We start from the raw sequence: 20,271 nt of genomic DNA on the forward strand, positions 1-20,271 counted from the left end.
TGCCGTTACTCACGGCCCTTGTCATCCTTCAGATCTCAGCTTAACCGTCATTCCCTGGGAAAGCCTCTCCAAACTTCCTAATTAGGTCAAGTCCCTCTGCTATAGGATCATAGAGAAGTCTGTGCCTTTTCTTCAGGGCACTTTTCTGCCTATAGGCTGTAAGATCTACTAAAATAGAGAGCTAGTATCTCCTACAACATAACGCCAGGCACATAATAAGTGTACACTATACAGTTGTTGAATGGCTCAATCAATGTATAAACTTCAAAGAAGTATGGCCGATGATGAATGTGGACCCAGTCCCAGAGAGAACATAAATTATGGCCGTGACCCACCTGCAGGGTCCAGCAGCCTGGACCGCAAGGTTCCTTGCTCCTCCCAGTAGCTCCGCCCTTTGGGTCCAGCCCCTCCCTGCTGAATCGTGGGGAGGGGCATAGAGGTCGCATGACGTGACAGCAGCCGGTCGCTGATTGGGTTTCCAGGCGTGCTGGCTAGGAAAGGGGGCGAGTCCGCGTGCGCTGATTGGCTGGCGGGAAGCGGCTGGACGGGCGGTGGCGGCGGCGCGGGGGCGGGCGCTGGTAGGGATGGGACCGGGCTGGGGTGGGAGGGCGGTTGCTGCGGGTAGGATGGGTCCTCGCTGCCGGCTTCGCTGAGACTCGCTCGCGTGGACTGCCCGCGGCGGGCCCGCAGTGGCGGCGGCGGCATGAAGGGCGCTCTGGGGAGTCCTGTGGCCGCGGCCGCCGCAGGCGCCGCGATGCAGGAGAGTTTCGGCTGTGTCGTGGCCAATCGCTTCCACCAGCTGCTAGACGACGAGTCGGACCCGTTCGACATCCTGCGCGAGGCCGAGCGCCGACGCCAGCAGCAGCTGCAGCGCAAGAGGCGCGACGAAGCGGCGGGGGCGGCGGCCGGGGCCGGCAACCGCGGCGGCAGGAGCCCGGCTGGCGCCTCGGGCCACAGACCCGGCGCGGGCGGCGGCCGGAGGGAGTCTCAGAAGGAACGCAAGAGCCTCCCGGCCCCCGGCGCGCAGCAGCCAGACAGCCCAGGGGGCGGCCCTCAGCCGCCCGGTACGCGCGCTCCGCCCGGCACCTAGATGCCCCGGGGTGGGCGCGGTGGGCGGGAGGGAAGGAGAATGGGGTCATGGAGGTCACCTCTCCTCTGCAGCCCCACGACCTCCTACTACGAGACTGGGATCACTGGAATCTGTTCCAGAAAGGGGAGGGGGCTCTGGGAAGAGTTGGCTGGAGTTGAGGGTCCCTGTGGCCGAGGAGGGTGGGAAAAGAGGACGGGGTGTAGGGTGTCACGCCCCTTCTGGCCTTTCCCAGTCCCTTCTGGGGGCGAAGGAGAGTGCAGGCTTGGAGTAGGGGGTTTCAGAACGCTGAAACTGAGCCTTTACAAGTTGGGCAAAGTTGAGGGATATTTCTGGGTTGGTGTGTGGGGGCGAACACTGAGGTCGCTGACCCGGGGCTCTCAGATCTAGAACTAGCAGGGACCTTCTCCATCCTCCAGCCCAACCTCTGCAAGATTCGCGTCGGGAGGCAAAAAGTAGCGTGGTGGGAAGGAGGGAGGGGAGCGCCTTTTAGGGAGAGTGGAGGAGGGTGCACCCGGACCCTGGGGATGGCGGCGAGAGCCCGGGGTGTGTGAAGGATCGCCGGGGTGAGGGGCTGGGGCCTTTGTGATGGAGGGAAGTCCTGGGTGACCTCGGGGGCGGGCTGTGACGTCAGGGCCGCGAGCAGAATGCGGCGGGGGTGGACGTGGGGTCCCCGGCTCCTTCCAAGCTCTGTGCCTTCACCCATCCATCCCCCTTACGGAGCTTCCAGCAGTCGTCCCGCACGGGTTTTCAATGTAGCAGGCAGCATTGATGGATTGTGTAACTTGTCATTAACTCAAGCTGCTTTAAGAAAAGCGTTTTAAATTAACCTTTTCAACAAGAATATTCAAAGTTCCCCACTCCCTGCTTAGCCAAAACGGCAAGTACAAAGCTTGGTGTACTACTACTGTCTGCATCTAGGGACGGAGGGTGCTTAAGAGTCTTTTCTCACCTGAACTGCATCACTGGCAAAGCCTCCAAGTTTCCACCTGTGTTTCCTCTGTTTTTCAAAAATAAGACAGTGGTCCTAAAGTTTCCGTAAAAAGAATGTTAAGATGTATAATTCGACCACTCCAGCCAATGTTTGGCAGTGTATTCAACTTGGCTTTACTGGCTTGGTCCTTGCTTGATAAAAATTGTGCAGCCCAGCCCTGAGACAATAACACCTGATTTGAGTGTTGGGGCTTTGGCTCCTGCAACTAGGTAATGTTTACCTTTATCTGTGGAAAGTTCAATCCAGCATTATCTCTTGAAAATCAGAAAATTAAGTCACTATAATAAAAATATTGAAAATTATTTTAAATGCTATTGGATATCCCAAGACTCCTTGGTGGACCGGTACAGTTATGAGCCTATTTAAACAGTGAGTGAGACTTGAGATAATTTGTACATTTTGCATTATGTTCTATCTTTTCTTTTAAATCTATTTAGATAAATATCATAGTAATAAGAATTGGGAAAGGCTAAGCTTTATTTTTTAACAAGTGAAAATATGTATTTTAGTGTGAAACTGAATTTAGTTTTCTATGTCAATGTATTGCTTTTTAACCTTTTTACTATTAAAAATGTCATGCATTTTTGTTATAAAAATTTTAAACAATTCAAAAGTGTATGAAGTATAGTGAAAATCCTGTATTTTTCTTATTTTAACACCTTGCATTTACATACATAAATGCACAGAGCTACTTCTTTTTTTCTAAATTTACATGATATAAACTGGGTTGCAACCTGCATTTAGCGTTATGATCTAGTACAGTTATAACTTGCTAAACTAATAAACTTAGCACTGTAGTCTAGTACATTTATAACTTTTTTTCTGTCAGTTGTTTATGATCCAAGTGATCTGGCTTTTGAGATCTATATTAAAGAACTTTAGTTAGTTTTTTAGTTAAAATGGAAATTTTATAATTCTAGTTCTTTTTCAAGTATGTTATTTCAGGAGCAAACAGCTCATTAATTTCCGTTTATGTAGCTACTGTGCTAAACTTGTCTGTAATGGGTGTTAGAGAGCTACTCTCTCAAGGTTTTGTAGCCCTAATTGATACGGACTGTACTTTTCTAACACTCAAAATTTTTAATTTAGTTAGAATATTATAAATGAATGCTTAGTGTAGACAAGAATCTAAGTCAAAACAAGTTTGACATATAACGGAAACATTAATCTCAAAAGGATGTGGAAATCATAAGATTTTCCCATAGAAATAGGTTTTTAATGGCCTTCACTATTTAACAATATACATAGACCTTTGGATGAGCCTTGCTCAAAAAATTCGTTCTTGAAGTCTTCACAGGCTGTTTCAGCTTTGCTTTTCCTGGCCTTTCAGAACTAATCTCTGAGTCAAAGCTCAAATTTATTTGGGGGAAATCTCACTGTAAATTTTATTGTATTCTGTCCCTTCATGTGGGCTTGGGGTTACATCAGTGATGAGACTGCATATGCCAGCCTTTTATTGGAAAGGGCTAGTAAAATTCAATGTTTGCATATCCACTTGGAGCCGCTGATCTAACACAGAAAAACTAGGTTCAGTTGCATTTTTTTTTTTTTTTTTTTTTTGCGGTACGCGGGCCTCTCCCGTTGCGGAGCACAGGCTCTGGACGCGCAGGCTCAGCGGCCATGACTCACGGGCCTAGCCGCTCCGCGGCATGTGGGATCTTCCCGGACCGGGGCACGAACCCATGTCACCCGCATCAGCAGGCAGACTCTCAACCACTGCGCCACCAGGGAAGCCCTCAGTTGCATTCTTGATCCCTTAGTAGTAAATTGTGGGAAAAACTGGACCCCTATTATCTTTGTTTTTTGGATTTTGGGAGGAAAAGGAAATGTTTGCAGGGTATTGATAATTATTCTAATAAGTTGCCAGTTATATTTAATGGTTTTCAACTTATACACAGAAGCTTTGGAAGAAACTTTAGTATAAAGTATGCAGCAAATGTCATTTTAAATTTTGAATGATGAATTCCAAATTTAATTGATACAATTTTTTAAATAACCTTGAAAGCAGAAAGAAGGTGGGAATAAGCTAAGTAATTCTGTAGTTGAGTGGAGATATTTAGTTGTTTTTTTTAAATTACAGGTTATGAATAGGAAATTGGAAACTATTAAAATAACTTTTCATATTGAGGGAAAAGTATTGAAAAGTATTGTTACTGTTGATGTTCTTGCTGTTATGTCATGGTCTATTATAGTTTTCAACTTGTTAGATAGTTAACTTTCACAATAACATTTTCAATGCCTCTTCCAAATTTGATCTCTCTTAGTAACGTGTATGCACTCGGATCTGGCACTGCATACTCCTGGGCAGTTGGGCACCAGTGTCAGTCTCTCTTTCTGCAATAAAAGCATAATGCTCTGTTTATGATAACATCTTCCCTATATCCTAAACATGTCACAAGCTCAGACTGGGGCTTCAGGAAGCAAGTCAGATTTAAGCATTTCCTAGGTTATGGGACATTAACTTAAGATTGAACTTAGGTCTGTTGTGCAATATTTCGCATTTCAGAAAAACACTTTGTTAGCTAACAAGTAATAAATTGCACGGTTTTGTGTTAGTGGTGTCACGACATGATTTTTGCTTTAAAATGAGATTAGTAACATACTGGAACTATGTTAATATTTACATGTGCCTAGTTTATAAAGCTTAGATAGAAAATATTAAGTGGGAAAATAGGAGAATACATGTAAACATATATTTCTTAAGAATCACAAGTATCTGCCTAAGTAGAAGAGGAACCCGGTAGTTTAAAAAAATACCCATTAATTCAAGTACATTTAATATTTTTATAGCCATACAATAAATGTGGAGGGTGACATACCAAGAAAAATCTAAAATTTTCTACTAAAATGAAAATTGTACATAATGTTTGAGATGGAGACCTATTAAATGTATACAAAGAAAAGATGAACACACATTTTTGGAAGATAATTTAAGAAATAACAAAGTTCTTCACAATATATGCACCAAATATTAGTTGCCTTAAGACATAGACCCTGCTGAAAATTTTTGAAGCGTCAAAACCGAGAGGAGTAAAAAGAGAACAGAGAAGGCTGGAGTGCCCCAGCCCCTACCTCCTCAGTGCTGGCCTCTCCGTGGATGGGAGATGCCCCTTCAAGTGCTGGCCAGCCCTTGCATGAGTTGGCAAATACCAGCTTGGCCTTATATTTGAGAAGTGTGATGATAAATGTATAAATCCCATCAAAGACCAGGAAAATCTGTTTTCAAATGAGAAAGATACAATGGTACAAGCTATTTAAAAATGAAAACTTTATCAGCCAATGAATGATAAATTCTAGTTGGGATTCTAAAAATGTGTTCTGAAATACAGGGTATTTATCCTTTAATTTTCTGGAAGGAACTTAGCTACCATGTTTTGATAAAGCTGCTGTTGTGAAATGTAGTTGATAATATATCTCCGTTGCTATCACAGAGTCATTGTTAAATATTTGTAATTGTAAGTGAGTTGGTATAGTTTATCTTATCATAATTTCTAGGACATAAGGGATTCAGTAGTAATGTCAAAGTTTTATTAAAAGACGACTCTGGGCAGTAGTAGTATCGGCAACCGTTTTTCTTCTCTGAACTTTTCCAAACTTCCCAAATTTTCCTATGACATTGTTTTCTAGAAAAGTAAAATTTAAAAGTACCTGTAATAACATGCTGTTGCAGACCTTGTGTTCTAGCTCTCCCCTTTGATTCCTCCCTGTCAGGCCTGAAACGAACTTCCAGAAGAGGGGAGCAGCAAGGGTGGAGTGAGAGCCGGGGGACAGAGGTGACGCTTGATAGAGCAGAGCGGAGATCCTACAGGGAATATCGACCCTATGAGACGGAGAGGCAGGCAGACTTTACACCTGAGAAGTTTACAGATGAAAAGTAAGTACTGCAGACCTCGGCCTGGAGGGTTGGGGGAACCAGAAGGATTTTCAGAGGACTACTAGCCTTTGCAACCTTTTTGTGGTGCCAGTCCTGGGAATATTTTGCCAATTTAAGTACCAAATTTAAGTACCAAATCATACTACCTTAGGTAACACGTGAAGCACCTTCCATCTATCTCATAGATGACCTTAAGTCTTGGTTCCGGAAATCATTACACAATGAAAAATGGATTACTTATTGGTAACTATGAAAAGCATTCTTATAACAAACTATATAGGAGTATGCTAAACTGATTAAATTTTCTTTTGAAATTTAGGCCAGAGATATAATTATGTTCTTGATTTAGCAGTACTAATTTGGGCTACTAATGAATTTAAACAAATTCCTAGCCCCATGTCAGGTCAATAGGTTATCATGATGAAACTGGACAAAAAACCTGATAAAATATGTGACACCAGTTTAAGGCTCCCATGCTTTCTCTAGAAAGTGCTCTGACCTAGAAGATGATCTCAGGCTGGTGCAGCCTGACACCCTTCTGAGTAATGTGGCAGCATGTGGGCTATCATGCCCACCTATACACGGGAAGCAGTTCTTAGTGTCTTATGCTTGGCACTAACAAGATGGATGCTTGCTGCCTCAAGTGTTTAATTATTAAACCTGCATAGCACTGGGTTTAGATTAAAACAAAACAACTTGTGAATCACATTTAAAGGAAAAGAAAGTTAAAAAGGCTAAAAGAGACTAGAATAGTGTACAGTTGAATGTCAAGGGAGCCGTTATTCCCAAAGTCTTTCAACTTCTTGACTACCTATTCCACTATACATTCAAAACAGAGATGGTATATCTGCCACCATGTTAGAGGATGAGGGCTAGAGAAAGGCTTAATTCTGCTTTTTTTGGGTGATTAGTTCAAATTTGCTATGTAACAGCCGCAGTCTGCTTGCTTACAGAAAGCCTTCTGGATCAGAGCTGCTTATTTTGGGAAGCATTTGTGTATTTTTTTCCTTCACTGCAGGGATTTATTCTGTGGAAATAAGGAAATTATAACTCATGTTTCCAGCTTTTTTAGTAGCAAAATTATGAGTTTTTTTAAAAGGATAAGTCTTTATATGTTACCATGAAAAAAACTGCCTATTAAGGGATGCCTATTTTGGATATAGGAAGTTTTAAGAATTATATAAGGAATTCCCATATACCCTCATCCAGATTCTCCAATAACATTTTACCACATTTGCTTTATCATACCCCTCCCTCACTCTCTCCTTCTCTTTCTCCTCTCTCTCTCTCTCTCTGTCTCTCTCTCTCTCTCTGTCTCTCTCTCTCACACACACACACACACACACACCTCTTTTTTCCTTGGCATTTGAGAGTAAGCTACAGGAATGTCTCTTTATCCCTAAATACTTTAAATATATTTCCTAAATACATGGTACAATTATCAAACTCATTAACATTGATGCAACACTATTATCTAATTCTCTAAATTATGTAATCTACAGACTACTCAAATTGCACCAATTGTCCTAATAATATCCTTCTAGCAGAAGAAAAACAATTTTGGTTCAGGATCCAGTCCAGGAATGTGCATTGCATTTAGTCTTCTTTAATTTAAAACAGCTCTTTGGTCTTTCATTTATTTATGGATTTGACATTTTTTAAGAGTATGGACCAGTTATTTTGTAGAAAAGCCCAGAATTTGAGTTTGCCTGCTCAAATTCTTAATGCTCACCAACCTATTAAAAAAGAGGATAAGCTACATGTAAAAGAATGAAATTAGAACACTACCTGACACCATACACAAAAGTAAACTCCAAATGGATTAAAGACCTAAATGTAAGACCAGACGCTATAAAACTCTTAGAGGAAAACATAGGCAGAACACTCTATGACATAAATCACAGCAAGGAAAACAGAGAAAAAACACTTTTGACATAAACCACAGCAAGATCTTTTTTGACCCACCTCCTAGAGTAATGGAAGTAAAAACAAAAATAAACAAATGGGACTTAAACTTAAAAGCTTTGCACAGCCAAGGAAACAATAAACAAGATGAAAAGACAACCCTCAGAATGGGAGAAAATATTTGCAAATGAAACAACAAAGGATTAATCTCCAAAATATACAAACAGCTCATGGAGCTCAATATCAAAAAAACAAACAATCCATTTTAAAAATGGCTGGAAGACTTAAATAGACATTTCATCAAGGAAGGCATACAGATGGCCAAGAGGCACATGAAAAGATGCTCAACATCACTAATTACTAGAGAAACGCAGATCAAAACTACAATGAGGTATCACCTCATGTGGTCAGAATGGCTATTATCCAAAAATCTAGAAACAATAAATGCTGGAAAAGGTGTGGTGAAAAGGGAACCCTCCTGCACTGTTGGCGGGAATGTAAATTGATACCACCACTATGGAAAACAGTATGGAGGATCCTTAAAAAACTAAAAATAGAGCTACCGTATGACCCAACAATCCCACTACTGGACATATACCCTGAGAAAACCATAATTCAAAAAGAGACATGGGGCTTCCCTGGTGGTGCAGTGGTTGAGAGTCCGCCTGCCGATGCAGGGGACACGGGTTCATGCCCCGGTCCTGGAAGATCCCACATGCCGCGGAGTGCCTGGGCCTGTGAGCCATGGCCGCAGAGCCTGCGCGTCCAGAGCCTGTGCTCCGTGAGGGGAGAGGCCACCACAGTGAGAGGCCCGCGTACCGCAAAAAAAAAAAAAAAAGCATGTACCACAATGTTCATTGCAGCACTATTTACAATAGCCAGGACATAGAGGCAACCTAAATGGCCATCAACAGATGAATGGATAAAGAAGATGAGGCACATATATACAATGGAATATTACTCAGCCATAAGAAGAAACGAAATTGAGTTATTTGTAGTGAGGTGAATGGACCTAGAGTCTGTCATACAGAGTGAAGTAAGTCAGAAAGAAAAACAAATACCATATTCTAACGCATATATACGGAATCTAAAAAAAAAAAAAGGTACTGACAAACGTAGTTGCAGGGCAGGAATAAAGATGTAGACATAGAGAACAGACTTGAGGACATGGGGTGGGAGGGGGAGGCTGGGGCGAAGTGAGACTAGCATCAACATATATACATTACTGAATGTGAAATAGTTAACTAGTGGGAAGCAGCAGCATAGCACAGGGAGATCAGCTCGGTGCTTTGTGATGACCTAGAGGGGTGGGATAGGGAGGGTGGGAGGGAGGCCCAAGCGGGAGGGGATATGGGGCCATATGTATACATATGGTTGATTCACTTTGGTGTACAACAAACTAACACAGTACTGTGAAGCAATTATACTCCAATAAAGATCTATTAAAAATATATATATATTTTATAAGAAGGGGATTATAAAGAAGCAATTGAGCATATATTTAATTGGGGGTGGGGTAAACCTGTGGGATAAATAAAAATGATTTAAGGGATTAAAATAGACTAGAACACACAGGGTTATTTTTAGGGTCAGCTTCAGTTACTATTATATTATTAATGAATTCTTTATTTTATCAGTATCTGATCTAGAGTTCATGTAAATTTAGACCCGATTTTGACTATTGGCATTATTTTCCATATAGAGTTTTATGCTTCATTTCTTCTCAGTTTTTAGGTAGACTTCTTTTATGGCGCTGTCCAACTTCCTGGTTAAGAACTTACTGTTACTGTTCATTTGTCATTGTTTTAGAACTCGGCTTTAGATATTTACTGTAATGTGGAATCAGATTCTATAACAGCCTCTCTTTAAAATTTTGGTTTTGGTCCGGGGAGGTGGGAGACAGAAAAGCCAGCTTGGAGAATTGATTTAGGATGATGTTTCTTGAAAGAGACTGGCATAAAGTTAATGATTGGCCCTTCTGTATTTCTTTATCTTTTTGAGTAAGGAGAATTGTGAGTTTTGTATCTTTTTATCGGTGATTGTATAGTAGCTTTTTAATGTAACATTTTCAGCCTGTTTCAGTAGACTGGAACACACCTCTAGTTCTCGTGTTTGAGCGACTAATGTCACTAGATTTCAATAAGTAATTTTTTGCTTTAAATGTTTTTAAAAGCCTTGACAAATTAAAAAATATAATTTCTTATTAAACTAGGATTTAACAATGAAAAAGATGAGGCCCTTCCTGCAGAAGCTTTGAGTCTGGTGGAGGAGAGACAAGTCCTCATAAAAAGTGACAGTGACCAGATGGTAGCAGAGAATGGATATGAGGAGAAGCGGGCGGTCAGGCCCTGGATCCAGTGGGTGTGGCAGGGAAAGAGTGAGAAAAGGGAGTTTCTTGGCTTGGACACTTCCATGTTGTGAGTTAGGGACCGTAGTAGGAGCAAGGGGTCAGTGTTGGTCATGTATCTTCAGGGCCATGGGGTGACACAGGGGGATGTCCAGGAAGTTACTGGCTTTGTGGCCTGAAATCAGAGAGACCCCCAAATGAGAGACACAGGGTCACGTGAAGGGGCCATGTAGCATTAGCATAGGGACGAGGACGATGTGTACAGGAGGTAGGGAGTCAGGAATGCTGGTGCTCTTAAGGACAAATGTGTAGGTATCCAGAAGATGGGATATTCAAGACATGTCCCATGCAAAAGGCAAGGTGTAGAACCTTTCCCTATATGTGACTCTGCAGTGTCTGCCTTTGAGAAGTAGAATTGTGTGGCCAAGAAGCAAGAGGAGTACCTTGTGAATGTTTGGATATTACCTGTGTCAAAAATCATTTTATAAGGATGAGCAGGGAAAGAGAAGCCAGAAAGGGCAGAGGAAAATCAGTGGTTGGCAGTGTCAAATGATGCATAAGGGTCAGATGACCTAGAGACAAAAGTTGCTATTGGATTTAACAACAAAGACGTCATCTTCAGCTATCTTCCTCATCTGTGGGCACTAGTTGTAATTAAATGACTGTACGTGAAGGGCTCAGAACAGTGCTAGAGATAGTATGTGCTCAGTAAATTTAACTATTAATTTTTTTATTCAAGATACACGATTCTTTCCAATATACTGTAGCCATAATGTCCTTCTAGAATTTTTTTTAATCAAAAAAAGCCTTAGCTCTTTAATCCAATTCACTGCTTTTTATTATACTCATCTCTTCCAAGACCAGTTGACAGGTTTGATCGAGAAAGACCACTGAGAGGACGTGGATGCCCAAGAGGGGGCATGCGAAGCAGAGGCAGAGGTGGTCCTGGGAACAGAGCTTTTGACGGTTTTGACCAGAGAGGGAAACGAGAATTTGAGAGATACAGTGGTAATGATAAAATGTAAGTTTCATTGTAAATGCTACTTTCCCTTTAAGATCTTGGTGTGAATCTGTTGTGTTTTAATATTTAGTTGACTTTATATTAGTATGCAGTTATTCCTAAGGGAGCTGATCCTGGGACAGTTTTTATGATCAACTTTTCTGATTTGGAGATTGACTGGACACCAGCTTCCAGTTTAAGGGAATATTCTTTGGTTTTCTAGAGCAATCAGAACTGAAGACAACATGGGTGGATATGGAGTTCGCACCTGGGGATCAGGTAAAGATACCAGGTATGGTGCAAATGTGTACCTTCTGTGAACCTACAATTAAGTGGAAATATCTGGATTTTTATTTGCCTGTCTTGCAAATTATGTCCTCTGTGTTATGCTTGCCATGTCTTTATACTTGTGTGCTTTACGTAGCGATTGAATTTAGGCTTTTGTTTCATGAGATAACTTTTTAAAACAGTTTTGCTATGTTGTGGTTAGATTTGAAACTGCTTTCAAAATTCTTTTATCTTATTTTAGCCAAGCAAATTGTATATTTGCTGACACCCCAAGCACATGGCACTGTATATTTGCATATGCCTCAGAATGCTTTTTAAATTCCTGGATATTCTGTACTTTATTTTTCTGTGACCTTCCAAAGTTTTTGTATACATTGCATCTTTTTTTAAAAAATAAGTTTATTTATTTATTTTTGGCTGCTTTGGGTCTTCGTTGCTGCGCGCAGGCTTTTTCTAGTTGTGGCGAGCGGGGGCTACTCTTTGTTGCAGTGCACGGGCTTTTCATTGTGGCTTCTCTTGTTGCGAAGCATGGGCTCTAGGCGCACGGGCTTCAGTAGTTGTGGCACACGGGCTCAGTAGTTATGGCTCGTGGGCTCTAGAGTGCAGGCTCAGTAGTTGTAGCGCATGGGCTTTGTTGCTTCGCAGCATGTGGGATCTTCCCAGGCCAGGGATCGAACCTGTGTCCCCTGCATTGGCAGGCAGATTCTTAACCACTGCGCCACCAAGGAAGTCCCTGCATCTTGATTTTATAAAATCATTTGCAGATCAAAGCTCAATGACAAGTTTCACCTGAGGTTCAAATTTGACATTTCTCAGGCTTTATGATATCTCAGATCTGTGCCAGTTTTGCTACTTAGGGGAGGTACTTGGTTCTGCTATTTCTGTCATTTCAGGGCTGCGGGGAAGTACGAGGAATGGGTTGCTACAGGATGTGTTGCAGGGAAGACTTTACACAAGTTTGAAGGCTTGAGGGGATCCAGACTTCCACTTTCTTTTTCTTTTGAAGAATATAAGCTCTTTACATAAACTTATTTTTCTTAAATTTTTATCCTTAAAAACAAATGTACAGGGCTTCCCTGGTGGCGCAGTGGTTGAGAGTCCGCCTGCCGATGCAGGGGACACGGGTTCGTGCCCTCCGGGAAGATCCCACATGCCGAGGAGCGGCTGGGCCCGTGAGCCATGGCCACTGAGCCTGTGCGTTCGGAGCCTGTGCTCCGCAACGGGAGAGGCCACAACAGTGAGAGGCCCGTGTAACGTAAAACAAACAAACAAAAAAAACAAATGTAGAAAATAAGATCAAATCTAAGATTAAATTTACTACCATTGCTCATCTGTGTTGTCTTTGAAAAGAAACTTGTTGAATGTTTGTCAATCTAGGGTTCTATAGAATCTCAAATACAGACCTTTTCATTTTGTTTTATTTTACTGTAATAGTATATTTTTTAAAAGTAATACAGGCACTTTCTGCATCATCTGATTTACTAGCTTATTTAATACTACCACCCCATTTCAGTTTGCATTTGAGTTTAAAATCATTTTGGCTCCAAGTGTTTACTTACTCTAAGAGGTAATTATTGACCTTGGAACATGAAGAAGTGACCACATGTGCTCCTGGCAGATGGTATGTCCCAATGTGAAAATGAAACGTGCCCCATGGCACTGATTTTGGATTGGTTTGTGAGTTATAAAGTCAAAGCTCTTAGGTGGTAATAATGTGTAATTGAAAGGTTTTTTTTAGAATAAGCCTTTAATTTCTTATTTAATACATTGAGACTTTGATTTGCCACCATGGTATAGTGCAGCTGAGTTATGATTAATGAGAAAACAGCAGAGGTGAGCCTAACAATAAGTGATATGTTCGTGGCTGACAAGGGCGAGTGCTGCACCGTGCATTGGAGGTGTGAGGGTTTTGCTGTAGTTTAGTATTCCTGTTTGAAGACATTGACAGTATAACTAGATCTAAGGGCAAGATGCTTTCAAAGTGGTGTGACTGAGCCATTTCCATTGTTACTGGTTTTCTTCAAGAGTTTGACTGTTAGTACCTGTGCTGAAAATAGAATTTTCTCCATTTGTAATAATGTTAAAAGTGTAATATCAGATATTATCTTCTTGTTCCTAACTGGGATAGACACCCACAAATGCAGTTTTTAATAATACTGCCTTCCAACTTTTATTGTGAAGAGCCAAGACAGTTTTATGTAGTAATCAAGCAACACTGGATTAAATCTGTTCACTGTCATAGATTTGGTTAAGTATGAAGTCTGATTGAATTTGAACTAGTTAACAAAGCCTTGAGGTGTTTAAAATTGTTTTCTAACCATACTTGTGCAAACAGGCATTTTCTACATTAGTATAACTGAAGTCAAAATATAGACATGGGCCCTGGAGCTTTATCTTTCTTCTAATAAATCCAACATTGGTGATTTACTTTCAACAAAATAATAAAATTTGCCAAAATAAATTGGTGCTAATCTTGAGACTTACTTGTTTTGTAGTTTTCATCATATGGTTCTATAAGCTATGGTTCTATTGAGCTATAAGCACAAAATTAGATTTATGTTTATTCATAAAATAATTTAGGTCAATACAGGAGGGAGGTCTGTGATTTTTCTTCTAAATTGATTGTCAGGTTTAAGAATTGCTAGTCTGTTTTGTATTCTGCTTCTTTTTTCTTCCCCTATATCGTTATAGCCCTTTTATGATTTTTAATTGTTGAAAGCTATGAACTGTCAGTGAATCCATGTTTTTATCCCCTTGGTTTATGACATGGCCAAGGGAATAAAGAGAAAGTTGGAGTAATACAGCACTGCCACTGCTGCTAGACTCCTGGATGCTAAAAACTCCCATGACCCATGAGGGTCATGCTGATGTGTAGAGGCTGCTTTTGTTAAAGGACTTCTGCCAGGCAGAGCAGCAGGGATGTCCTTCCAAACAGGGAGAACATTTGATTTAGGACCTTTTTTAAAAGTAAAAATTATTTATTCAAATTTTGTGTTGGAAAACTGAGTTTTTTTTAAAGTTGATAACAATGGCTTTGAGTTGAGAATTAAAATACTTTTAATGTAAAAACTCTATTCTTTTATTATAGTTCAATTTATGTTTATTTATTTTTAAAATTTATTTATTTATTTTTTGCGGTATGCGGGCCTCTCACTGTTGTGGCCTTTCCCGTTGCGGAGCACAGGCTCCTGACACGCAGGCTCTGCGGCCATGGCTCACGGGCCCAGGCGCTCTGCGGCATGTGGGATCTTCCCGGACCAGGCAGGAACCCGTGTCCCCTGCATCGGCAGGCGGACTCTCAACCACTGCGCCACCAGGGAAGCCCAATTTATGTTTATTTAAAAAAAAACTAATTTTATGAAAATTTTTCCTGAACTGGGGATGAAAGAGTGCTGGGTTCTGAATGTACAGTGTAAAATATTTCTATTATATTGACCAATTTTAGCATTTTCCTGAGAATGAAATTTCTTTTGCTGGTACTTTTTTAAAAGTAATGTTCAGATAGGATTAATATCAACATAAAAAATTTAAGATTATGTATTTAAAATTCAAAGTGTTTTTCACTGTGCTGTAATTTCTAATCTGTAGATTATGTATTTAGATGTGACGGTATGTAAATTGATGTTTCAAAGCCGTATTTTTCTGGTATGGTTATCACCAGCTTGTTTGTAATCCTACACATTCCTTTTTGTGGAATGTTTCCACTTTCTTGCCATTTTCTAAAGTTTGAAATGGCATATTCTTATCTATTTTAAGTCATTTAACACAGGTTGAAAATTTTTATGGCCCCTGTTAATATTTGGAATTTCCTAGTATAATAAGAGTTTGAATAATTGTTCTGGTCCTTTACAATCTGTTTTTAAGTTTAGGCTATTCATGGAAACTTGTATTTCTCAAAGTACTTTTCACACTTTTGAAATAATTTATATGGATTAGCAATTAAGAGCATTTTTCTTCCTCTTTTTTATTTTGATGTGGATTACCTGTATGTACATGTTAATTCCTTGAGGGATGTTTACTTAAGAAAAAGGACATTGAAATGTGTTTTTTTCTATCTTGAATATGTAAGGGCATTGATGTAAACAGATTTGTGTGACTAGAGTGATTCTTGCTGCTTTGCAGTGACATGGACCCGACTGCCCCCATGGAAGAGACCACAGTGGTGGAGGAGTCCCTGGGCCCCCTGGAGGAGGAATCTCCAGCCAAGTGGGTATTTCATTCATTTTCCCCATTGGGTTGTTGGTCTTTTTCTTAAAGATTTATAAGAGGTCTTCATAGAATAGGAAGCTCAGCCTTTCATCATATCACAGAGGGTTATCTTCTTAACATGTTAATGAATAATCAAACTAATTAATAGTTCAAATCATCTAATGAATGATTATTAATGATAATTAATGGGTTGCATTCAAGTATTCTGTCCTGTGCCTACAACTTATTTTCCATCAGCAGCCTGTACTGTGACTAGTCTCTCTTTCCTCAGGACCCCTATCTTTTGTTCCTTTATTCTCTCCCAGTTCCTCCTTCCTCTTTTCTTCATGGAGCTTAGTTCCCTGGTCCATCTGTAGCACCCTTGCCAAGGCTTTAAACTCCCTTGCCCCTTGGGTCTATGAGTACCTTGCTAGCAAATGCACCCACCTCCTGGACAACCGGTAGCCATCTGCCTTCTTTCTGCCTGTATCCACAGGCTGAGCACTGCAAGATACTCAGCAGGGCTGACGGGAACCCCTGTAAATTCCCCATCACCACATTCTGAAATGAGCCCTCAACACTGCCCAGCAATGCCCATTTCTTGGATTCGCTCTTCCCCCCCAACCCATTACAGTAACTGGTTCAGTCCTTCTTGTCCCCTCAGAGCCCTGACATTGCCCCCCACTTTCCCCTTCTTCCATCCTTCTGACACCCACACCTCCTCTTTCATTTTCTGGGTACAACTTGGCCTCCTTTGTCACAGAGAAATTACACCACTCTCAAAGGTGCAAACCTGCCTGCACCTGCCTCCTGGGCTTCTTCCCTTGTGGTAAAATAGAGGCCCCATCCCTCCACCAGCCTCTCCAGCATTTGGATCCCATTTCCTACTGACTTCAGAGAAATCTCACTATCAGTTAGCTCCTTCATTTTTAGGCATACTTCCTCCCAGCTCTGGTCTTCTTATCAACATTTTATCTGCGCTTAATCTCTCCTGTTTTAAGCCTCTCATTGCCCCTACATTCACATTCAGCTGCCTTTTTCGGGGTTATGTGCATTCTTTCTTCATTTCCTCCCCTTCACTTCATCCTCACTTCACTCCAGGTCTGGCTTTGTCCTCATTGCCCTTCTGAAACAGTCACCACATGTCTCCAGACCTAACAGATGTTTCGGTCTGCATCTTTCTTGACCTCTCAGAACATTTGACTTTACAGGCATACCTCAGAGATATTGTGGGTTTGATTCCAGACCACCTCAATAAAGCGAATATCACAATAAAGTGAGTCACATGATTTTTTTGGTTTCCCAGTACATATAAAAGTTATGTTTAGACTGTACTGTAGTCTATTAAGTGTGCAATAGCATTGTGTCTAAAAAAAAACAGTATACATACCTTAACTTAAAAATACTTTATGAAAAAAAAATACTTTATGGCTAAAGATACTAACCTTTTTAACATATTTATCATCTCAGCCTTCAATGAGTCATAATCTTTTTGCTGGTGGAGGGTCTTGCCTTGATGATGGCTGCTGACTGATGAGGGTGGTGGTTGCTAAAGGTTGGGGTGACTGTGCAGTTTCTTAAAATAAAGACAGCAATGAAGTTTGCCATATTGACTGACTCTTCCTTTCATTTGAACACTTAGAGGCCATTATAGGGTTATTAACTGGCCTAATGTCAATACTGTTGTGTCTCAGGGAATAGGGAGGCCCCAGAAGAGGGACAGAGATGGGAAGGCCAGTTAGTGGAGCAGTCAGAACACATGCAACATTTATTGATTATGTTCACTGTCTTATGTGGGTGCAGTTTGTGGCACCCCAAAACAATTACAATAGTAACATCTTTGTATCATTGGTCACAGATCACCATGACAAATATAATAATAATGAAAAAGTTTGAAATCTTTCGAGAATTACCAAAATGTGACACAGAGACGTCAAGTGAGCAAATGCTGTTGGGAAAATGGTGCTGCTAGACTTGCCCAACGCAGGGCTGCCACAGATATTCAATATGTTAAAAAGGCAGAATCTGTGAAGTGCAATACGACAAGGTATGCCTGTGTTGATTTCCTCTTAACCACAACCTCCCATTGGTTTCTGCATTCTTCTGGCTTGCTTTCTGCTGCTCAGTTCCTCCTTTGCAGACTCATCCTTGTCTTTCCGCTCTTTTAAAATGTTGAGTTCTTCAGGGCTCTGCCTTAGGCCCTCTTCTCTGTGTCTAGTGTCTCTTTATAGGGTCTCATGCACTCCTGCAGCTTGAATTGTCATTTATCCCCTGACTCCAGAATATATACCTCTGGCTCCAACCTTCAACATGGACTGCAGGCCCATGTGTCCATCTGCCTCCTAGACACCTCCCTGTGGGCATCCCAAATGCACCTCATGCTCAGTGTGGCCGGGACTGAGGTCCACAAGCCCCCACCCTCATTAGGTGTTTCTGTTTTGCAGAACGGCCTCGCCATTCATCCAGTTGCACCAACCAGAAACCTAGGAGTCATTCTTGAGATTTCCTTCTTCTTGACCCACTGTCTCCTCAAAATCCAATTGTCACCATGCCCTGAGGATTTGTCCCCTTTTATATCTACCATCTCCACTCACCATCATAGTCTCTGCTACTGCTATCTACTCTCTCACCAGAGCTCCTAATGGGGCTCCTTGCATTCTCACATTCTACCAACCCACCCGTTTCACACCAAAGTGGCTTTCACACTGCCATTCTGATCATCGTGCCCCCACCCCTCGAGTAAGACCCTCCCCCCCGGTGGCTTCCTGTCCTTTTTCTGTCCCTTGCCCTGACCTGCACAGTCCTGCATGGTCTGGCCCATGAAGAGCCCTCAAGTTCGACCACTCCTGTGCCTTCTCCAGGTTCACCATGTGGCCCTTATTTCATGTTCCCAAGCACCTTTCTCCAGCTCCTATGCCACACCTACCAAAGAGCTTTTGCAAGTGCTGTATTCTTGTTTTTCTGTACCTCTCCTCCACGCTCCCTTCACCCTTCACCTATTTATTTAACTCTTACTCATCCTTCAGCTGAGAAGAGGCAATGCTTAAGAGCAGAGACTCTGAGCCAGTGTTCTGGGTTCAAATCCCAGCTCTTCCATTTACTAATTTGGCTAAGTTATTTAATCTTTCTGTGCCTCAGTTCTCTTCATCTGTAAAATGGGAATAATAATAACACCTACATCAGAAGGCTGTTATAAGGATTGGTTGGGTGTGCATGTGTTTCATGTAGAGTGGGGCCTGGCATGTAGTTAGTGCTGTATAAATACCTGCTATTATTATTGTTACTTATTACAAGAGTAAAGTGCTACGATTGATGATTGTGAAAGCTGTTACTTTACTATTCAAAACAACTAAGTAATGTATTTAATTAAAGAAATAGATTAATATGAACATTTAGACAGTAAGTTAACTAAGAAAATAGATCAACAGTGTATATGAATGTTAAGAAGTGAGTTAACTAGATACCTTCAGGAAAAATTGGTTCCTTTTTGAGCCAGTAAACCATTTATCCAAATTCAGGTAATATAAAGCAGAATAATAGAGAGTAAATTATAGCATAATTGTAATCTTTGGAATTGATTGAGGTACTCTAGCATTCATAATATTAGACAAAATAGTTCTTTCAATTAATCAGTTATTTTGAAAGACAAAATAATACTTGATGATTTTGTTGGCCGTCTCATTGTCTGCAATATCCTAGTGGAGCTAGTCAGCAAATCTCTCTCCCTCTGCTGAACATGCTGAACAGTGAGCATCCAGTTAAAGTTGCAGGAGCTGCAGTGCACTGCAGCTGCAGTCTAGTGACCAACCGCACTGAGAGGTTCTTGTTTCTGCACTGCCTTGTCAAATTTTAGAATTATTACTAACATTTCTAGTAATACAATTATAGTTTTTTATAATTTCAAAATTAGGCTTGTATATGCATTCTAGGATGGAGATGCTCTCTGATCTTGGCTTTGTCGGGATATTGATCTAACACCCAAGCTTTCGGCGTTCAGCCAGAATGTATATTTAGTGCAACTCTTGGTTTAGAACTTCTTGGTAGGTGAATTTAATGTACCCTTGCTTATTTTCAAACCTGCAACCGAAAGTACATACATTTTCCTCAAATTGGACACATTTTGTCGACAGTTACATGTGCTATGCCCTTCCTTCTTCATTTCATTACAGAAGTATTACGTGTTTCTTGTCATGTGGTGTTCTAATGTCCAAGAATACCTGTGACAGTTTCCTGTTTTGCTTTAGGAGTAAGTCTAACATTTATTGAGCATTTCTTGTGTGCCAGGAACTGTTCTAAATGAGTCTATGGCTTAACTCATTTAACCCTTGGCTGCCTGTGAAGGAGAAGGTACTGTTCCTATTCTAATGCTGAGACATACAGGTTAAACAACTTGTAGTAAGTGTCAGAGCCAGAATTTGAACCAGGTATTGTGGCACAAACATTCATGTTGTTAACTGTACTGAATGGTAGGAATGGTTAAAAGTGCCATTTAGACTAACTTGCTATTAAGAACTGCAAATGGGAGAAGGTGGTTCTGTAATCAGGGGAAGAGCTGCCAGGATCACTGAGGATTTCCTATTAAGTAACA

General features: G+C 41.1%; 1 protein-coding gene across 1 annotated transcript in view; it reads left to right on the plus strand.

The window, feature by feature from the left end:
• Positions 1 to 604: 604 nt before the first annotated feature.
• HABP4 (hyaluronan binding protein 4) overlaps positions 605 to 20,271 on the plus strand; it is a 36,928-nt gene continuing 17,261 nt past the window's right edge. Inside the window, exons 1-5 of the mRNA XM_032636107.1 lie at positions 605 to 1,064; positions 5,793 to 5,955; positions 11,067 to 11,228; positions 11,431 to 11,499; positions 15,618 to 15,701. Coding sequence (XP_032491998.1) covers positions 704 to 1,064; positions 5,793 to 5,955; positions 11,067 to 11,228; positions 11,431 to 11,499; positions 15,618 to 15,701 — 839 coding nt within the window. The 5' untranslated portion in view covers positions 605 to 703. The remainder of the gene's footprint in view (positions 1,065 to 5,792; positions 5,956 to 11,066; positions 11,229 to 11,430; positions 11,500 to 15,617; positions 15,702 to 20,271) is intronic.

This window comes from Phocoena sinus, chromosome 6 (assembly GCF_008692025.1).
Source record: "Phocoena sinus isolate mPhoSin1 chromosome 6, mPhoSin1.pri, whole genome shotgun sequence".
Taxonomy (NCBI): domain Eukaryota; kingdom Metazoa; phylum Chordata; class Mammalia; order Artiodactyla; family Phocoenidae; genus Phocoena; species Phocoena sinus.